The sequence below is a fragment of the Cygnus olor genome, chromosome 26 (assembly GCF_009769625.2).
Source record: "Cygnus olor isolate bCygOlo1 chromosome 26, bCygOlo1.pri.v2, whole genome shotgun sequence".
Classification (NCBI taxonomy): Eukaryota; Metazoa; Chordata; class Aves; order Anseriformes; family Anatidae; genus Cygnus; species Cygnus olor.
In genome coordinates this window covers 1,444,954-1,452,042 of record NC_049194.1, presented here as the reverse complement: position 1 = coordinate 1,452,042, position 7,089 = coordinate 1,444,954, and the positions used below count along the sequence as shown (strand labels likewise).

The 7,089-nt window shown below is 63.8% G+C and overlaps 1 protein-coding gene across 1 annotated transcript; it reads left to right on the top strand.

Moving 5' to 3' along the window:
- The first annotated feature begins 1,396 nt into the window (after positions 1 to 1,396).
- TMEM221 (transmembrane protein 221) lies at positions 1,397 to 7,068 on the top strand. The gene is made up of 3 exons (XM_040537221.1): positions 1,397 to 1,909; positions 5,186 to 5,271; positions 5,575 to 7,068. Exons 1-3 carry the CDS (start codon positions 1,596 to 1,598, stop codon positions 6,084 to 6,086), a joined length of 912 nt encoding a protein of 303 aa, XP_040393155.1. The 5' UTR covers positions 1,397 to 1,595; the 3' UTR covers positions 6,087 to 7,068.
- Positions 7,069 to 7,089: the final 21 nt, after the last annotated feature.

The window sequence follows — 7,089 nt, the reverse complement described above, 5'->3', positions numbered from 1 at the left end:
CGGGGCTGCCCGGAGCCCCCCAGGTCGGGGGGTGCCCAGGCTCTGCCTGGCTGCTCCTTGCAAGCTCCAGGCTGGAGGTTCGAAAGCTTTGAGCTCCCTCTTGAGGCCCTTCCTGCCCCAAAGTCCTGGGGTTTTGGGGAGCCCGAGCTGCTGCTGGGTGCCCCAGGCTGAACCCCAAATCGAGCAGCCCATGGGGTGCGGCTGGGCCCCATCACTTTCCCGGCCACGGCAAGGGGACGGAGACACCGGCACCGGGCGCTGGTTTGGGGACCCTGGGCCAAGCGCCAGCGACACGGGGCTGGGGACCAACATCCTGCACAGCCAAAAATGCAAGCGGGGCTGGAAATGAGCAGGGAGCCAAAGCCGTGCTGCCTGCCAAGGCCAACAACACCAGCGTCCAAAATAACCCCGTGTCCCATACGGCTCTGGCCGGAGCAGAGGGTGCCAGCGGGAACCACCCACGCGAGACGCGCAGCCCTGACGGAAAGGTCGCCTGCCCAGATCCCACAGCCGGGCCCCCGCTGCCACCAGGCTGGAGGAGCCCCTGTCATACCCAGTCCCCTTCCCCATCCGCCTGGCCCTGGCAGGGTGCCTGGGACGTGCACGGAAAGGCGCGACCCCGATGTCCCCCTTGTCCCGTACGTGCGGGGAATTGGTGCTTTGAGGGCTGAGGGCTTGAGTGGGGAAGCCCTGCCTCAGTTTCCCCACTGCTCCCGAGGCACGGCATCTTCCCAGGATAACAGGGGACCTGCAGAGTGAATTTTCCCAGAATAACGGGTAACCTTCCTGGCAGGGAGAACGTAGAACGGGGCTGCGGGGGGCGCACAGCACGAGCCCGCCGAGGGAGAGCACAGCAGAGGGCAATTCCCAGCCGTTCCCAGGGGACGATGTGCTTCTGCTTCCCAGGATATTTATAAGGCACGGGAAACTTGCGCTGACGGCAGGGCAGCTTTTCGCCGGCCCTTTCTCAGCCTCGCAGGAATGTATTCGGGGTGCCCCCCCCCCCCCCCAACCTGACGAGGAGGCCTGCGCTGCAGGTGGAGGAACAACGCACCTCCCGGGGGGGCAGGATCAGGCCCTGGCAGCACCCCCTTCCCCCGGGAGGATTTTCCCAGGGGCGTGGGAAATGGGAGAAGCGAGGGGGCTGCGGGGGGGGTGAGCAGAGGGGTGATGGTGGGGTCCCCCCCAGCACCCTCCTGCCCATCTGTCCCCGGAGCCCCTTCCCTTTTCCTGCCCCCTCCAAGCCCCCACCGGCCCCGGGGGTGGATGCGGGCGGAGCCGGGGGGTCTCGGCCGGTGGGGGGCGGCCCGGCTGTGCACCCCCCTTGGCGAGGGGCCGGCTCGGGGGGCAGGACCGGCCCGCCCCGGCCCGCCCCGGCCGGGCAGCGGCGCACGGAGGGAGGCGCACGCCCGGCGGGGCCGCAGCTCGGTCCCGGGGCTCGGTGCCGGTGGGGCTGCGGGAGTACCGGGGGTGCACGCAGCTCCCCCGGCACGGAGCGGCTCTGCCATCCCGGTGCCCCCCGGTTCCCGGTGCCCCCCCGGTTCCCGGTGCCCCCCGGTTCCCGGTGCCCCCCGGTTCCCGGTGCCGGTGCCACCATGCCCTCCTCCTACCCGCAGCGGGCCCTGACGGTGCTCCTGCTCTTCGGCACGCTGTCCGCTGCCATGGCCCTGCTGGCCTCCAGCCTCATCTTCCAGCTGCCGGCGGGGCGGCCGGGTCCCGGTCCCGGTCCCGGTCCCGGTCCCGGTCCCGGTCGAGGGGCGCTGCCGGAGCCGGCGGCCGCCGCGCTGCTGCCGGTCTCGGCCGTGCTGGCCGCGCTCTGCCTGGTGCTCAACGTGAGCTGCCTCCTGCTCTGCCTCCTCCACGGCTACTTCAGCACCGAGCTGTGCCGGGGGCAGCCCGGGCCCGACCGGTGAGAGCGGGGGGGGGGCCCCGGGGTTGGGGGCGGGGGGGGGGGGCACCGGGGATTGGGGACGGGCACCGGGGATTTGGGGGTCGGGGGGATGTGGGGGCGCCCGCGTGCTCTGGAGTCCTGGGGATGCTGGGGAGGCTTGGAGGGGTCTTGGCCCCCCCCGTTATTGAATGTCCCTGGGGGGTGGGCAGTGGCTGGGGGGGGGGCTCTGGGGACTTTGACCACGGTGGCTTTGGGGAGCGGACAGGGCTGCTGGCACGCGCTGAGCACTTCAATATCACAAAGTTCTTCCATCGATGCTGTGCCAGCTTGGGAAGCGGGGTTGTCTCCGGCCGATAAGCCCGGGGGATGGAAATACGGCCCTCGAATTCAGCGTGGAGCTGAGCTGAGCGACTGCGTTATTGCCAAGGGGAGAGTTTGCAGCCGCCCGTCCACCTGGCTGCACCGAGGCACCCGATTTAATTTCCCCGGTACCTTCCCGGTGCGAGCCCAGCCCTCGTGCTGGGGTCTGCGCTTGGGGGAGTGCAGGGGGTGCCCAGCGGCCACCCCAAATTTGTGCCTGTGCAGGGGCAGAGCCAGGCTCTTTGGGGCGCTGCTGGCATGGCTGCACAGCACCCAAATGACCGTAGGCCCAGGTTCATTAACCACAAGACACGTGTTAACTTAATTGTTACCAGCAGGTTTACACTTGCAAAACTCTCTCCAAAGCAATTCCTCTCTCCTTCCTCGGGCACGAGCTGGGTTTTGGTGGTGGCCCCCCCCCCCAGTGCCCGGCACCAGCTCTGCTCTGGGTGCAGAGAAAAAAGCAGCTCGCAAATGACGGCAGTTAAATGCGGCTGGGTGGAAACTGGTCTGTGCGCGGGGGGGTCCCTCGTGCGATGGTCCCCGCGGGATCGTTTTGGGACCGCTCTGGCTTGGGCAAGTCAAAACTCAGCTAGAGGAAAGGACAAAGGCTCAACAGCTCTGTCCCTGACCAGACACAGCTTGTAATGCCTAACGCTGCGCACGACGGCCCCAGCAAGTGAGCAACGTCTCCGCTCGGCGCCTTGCAAGCGACGCTGACGTGTGCTCATTAGCGAAGGAGAGCAAAATGTTTCTGCAAAACAGAGCTCCTGGAGGAAACCTCGCTTTCTGTGGGAGCTCAGCTCCTGCTGGAAAACTTAGAGCAGAAAACTCCCCATGGGCTGTGAATTTGTCCGAGGTTCTGTACGGATTTGGGCTGGAAAATGCTTGTTGTTGAAGTGGTGCCGTTCTTCTTTGGGAGCCCTGAGCGCGAGGCAGGACAGGCACTAATCAAGCAGCCAAACGCCAGCTCACAGCACAGGGAGGGAGCGTGCCAGCCGCGGGACAGCCCGAACTTCAGGGGGCAGCGGCTTGGCCAAGGGCTTCAGGCCAGAGCAACCCTCACGCACAGCCGTGGACCCTGCTGATGGCTCTGCCCGAGCAGGAGAGCTGTTCCCGGACAGTTTGGCTTTAAATGATGCTTCCGTGCTCTCCTCCCTGCAAAGTAAGAGGCTGCTTTTGGCTCTGCTGCTGGCCATGCGAGGCCCGGGCAGGCTGGAGCTTGCAAAGGGCAGGGCAGGAGCCTTGGATCTGCACCCTTCTGCCTGGCATCGAGCAGATCGCTTGGGCTGGCCGTGCCTCAGTTTCCCCAGCTGCGAGCTGAGGCTTACAGTCATGTTCGGGGAGAAAAGGGACAGTTCCTGGGACGTGGGGGTGGTTGATTGCAAGCTGCGCCCACAGCCTGGGGCAGGAGGCAGTGGTGGGACGCAGCCCCTCTCCCCCACGATGCCGGACGCCGTTTGGTGCCGTCCCCTCGTGGCCGAGCTGCCCCGGCCCCTCCGGACGCCGGTTTCATTAGGGGACCCGCTCACGTCCCAGGGACCTTTCCCACGTTGCGACTGTCACACTGAATTACCGCTCCGCTTCTCAGCGCCGCGCTCAATGGGCCGAGCCAGCTCCAAACAAAGTCCTTCTCCTCCCCGCTAATCCCCCCCCCCCCCGACTCAGGTAATTAATAAAACAAAGCGGCTGCTCTTCCCCGCCGGGCAGCGAGGAGCGGGTCCAGGCTCTATTAACGGCTCCTGGCTGCGACGGGCAGCGTTCGACGGGGACAGCAAGGCCGGGAGGAGGGGACGGGGTTGGGACACTCTGGGGGGAGACGGGGACAGGGCACGGCGTCCCTTGGCTGCTTCGTTTGTCCCACGGGGCGGCGAAGGAGCATCACGAGGGCTGGGCCTGCCAGGACCGTCGTGCTGCTGCCCGCTCAGCTGGTGCTTCCATGCCAGGGGGTTTTTCGACCAGCTCCTGGGAGTTTTGGAGGTGTCGGCAGGAGCAGCGGTGCCCTGTGCACCCCCAGCACGGCCAGATGGTTTGGGGGGGGCTCTTCGTGGCTTTCCCGCAGCATGGTCCTGCCACATCTCTTGAAGCAATTGCGTGTCTGAGCGCCTGCATCACCTCTGGCCATGCTACGCCATGCCCTCGTCCTGCTCGCTGGCAGAAGAGCCCTCTGGTGACTTCCAGCAGTGCTCTCCGGGGCCCAGAGAGAGAGGAGCGAGGTTTGGCACCGCGATCCGGCTCTGGGGATGCTCAAGCAGCAGGATGAGCTGGTGCTGGGCTGGGGCTGGCCCCGAGGCCGTGCCCGCGGAGGGCGCGTGGCCTGGTCCGCAGCGCAGCGGGCGCAGGGGTCGGTGCTGCACGCGGAACAAAGGCCCTGCTGGAAAGGAGCTGGTCTTTTCATGTGTTTTAGGCACAATTCAAACACCGAGCCCCTTCCGGACAAAAGGCTTGCAATCTGAGCTGAGCAAAGAAATCCAATCCCAAGGTTGAAGAGAGAACCCGGCCTTGCTTAATTCAATGCGCCGGCACTTTGCTTTTCTCTCTTTCTTTCCGGGGGAAACGGGCTTGCTGCCTCGCTTTTGTTCCCTGCTTGCTCTTCAGGGTTTGCTGAACAAGGACAAATCACCTGCAAAAAGCCCCGAGCCATTCGAATCTCTCTCTTCTCCCTGCCCCACCCGGTTTCTGAAGCACAGCTAGAACCAGACAGGGAAAGTTTGAAAATTCAACTCATCTCAAGATCTTCTGTTCCAGAGTGGGAACAACGCAGCCCAGCGGCCTGGGGGAAACCCCAATTCCGCAGAGCTCCTTGGGCTCATGACCTGCCCCTGAACCTTTTCTCTATGCAAAACCAGCGTTTCGGTTTCTCAGCAGGGGCCGCAGCATCGGCGCTTTTCCTGTGCTGAGACCAGCAAAGCGTTTTTCTCACCTGTTTTGCAGGGCAGACTGGTTCCTTCTGGACAGCCGGACAGTTCGCCACGCCGCCATCGGCTTGTTCTGCTGTGGGGTCTCGGTCTACCTAACAGGCAAGTGCTCATTTCCCACCAGCACAGCCCAGCGGGGGGGGAAAGTTGACCCAGCAGGGCTCGTGCAGCTTCAGCCCAGCCCGTGCCTTCAGTGCTGGTCGCTGAGTGCTCGTGAGCTGCCGAGTTTCCATTCCAGCATCGGGTTTGCTTTGCAAATGGCACGGCCACCTCATTCCCGTAGTGCGATCTCTCTGTTCTCAGTGACCAGCCCTCACGGGGCGCTTCTGGCCCAAACTTCTACAGGTCAGATGCTTCCCTTGAGTCCTCACAGTTCGTTATGGTCTGCTGCACTCTCCCTTCCAGCTCTTGCCATCTACATGCTGCTGCTGTTCGAACTCGAGGCCGGTATTGCCAGCGCCTGCATCCTCTCCTCCGGCATCATCGTCCTGCTGGTCACAGTGACGCACGCCCTGGTGCGCGCTTCCCAGCTCTCCCGCCGCAGCCGCTCCGAGGTCTCTCACACCCTGTACGAGAACGACTCTGCCCAGCACAGCGAAGCCCCCGCCGGCGACCTCAACAACAAGAACGTGGCTGCGCCCCGGCCCGAAATCCACCGAGAGTTTTCCTTCCCCCCTTTCCTGGAGCGCAAACCCCAGCTGGGATCCCCGGCCAGCAGCAACCTCACCTCGTCGGGCAGCCCCGGGGCTCGCTCCGAGCAGGAGAGCTACAACCTGCCCCGCACGCACAGGACGCTGTCGGCAGAGTCGGCCCTGCTGCAGGCACAGGGCAAGCCCTGGAACGGCGTCACCCGCGAGATGAGGAATGTGCTGGCACGCAAACCTGGAGCCTCGGGCAAGGACTCGACGCTGGTGTGAGTGGAAGAGGGGCCTCTTCGTCTCATCACGCGGCGGCTGCAGGCGCCAGGGCCAGGATTTGCATCTCTGTTTAGAGCTTAACGTAGGTCCCGTCTCAACCCCTGCGGCAAGGAGCCTCGTCAGACCAGGGGGTGGCTGATTTTCTACCCTCTGCCCTCCTGCAGACACCAGAAGACAGCTCCCAGTCCCTCGAAGACTTGAGGAGCGAGGGGACCTAGTCCAGGAGCAGACCTACCCTCCTTCCCCAGCAGATCCCAGCTTTCTTTGGCTGCCTGTACCTCTCTCCCTTTCCCCTCCCACTTTCCTCCTCCCTCCTCTATCCCCAGAAGCCGGCACTACACCAAGAGCTCACACAGCCAACCCGAGGGCTTCCCTGCAGCCAGGTGTAAGAAACCAGGCGAGGCGATGGAGGAGCAACAAGTGAGATGGAGCCAGAGGAGTCTGCGGGTTGCAGAGAGTGGGTTTGAGGTAGCAGAGAGGCCTCCTGCTCGGGCACCAGCACCTCGACCCTCTGAGCAGGACACAGCCCGCTGCCCAGGGCCCTGGCTCTGCTCAGCGGTGGGGAACCTCACGGGGGATTCCCTGGATGCCACCTTGAGAGCAGTGACAAGTGTCAGGGCCAAGACCTGAGGTCCAGGAATGGGTTTGCATCGACAATGCAGCCCCGCACAGGACCAGAGCAGCAGCACGCTGGGTTCTTCCCCAAGTCCTCATCATCCAGCAGTCAGTAGAGTATTTCAGGGAGTGAAAGGAAGCCACTGATCCAAACAGATCCTCTCACCTTCCGTGTTACTGTCCTGAAAGACACCTGGTGCCCCGAGCACCATACAGAGCATTTCTTTGGAAACTGAGTCTGGCACTGCTTTGATCCCTGCGTCTTTGGGAAATTCTTCAGCAGAACAGAACTGCTGGTTCCAAGAGAGATTAACAGTGCTCGACAAGGGATGAAGAAAGTCCAATTTTGTCTGAAGAGCAGGACAGTTTCTTTTTCACTTGAAAGGCT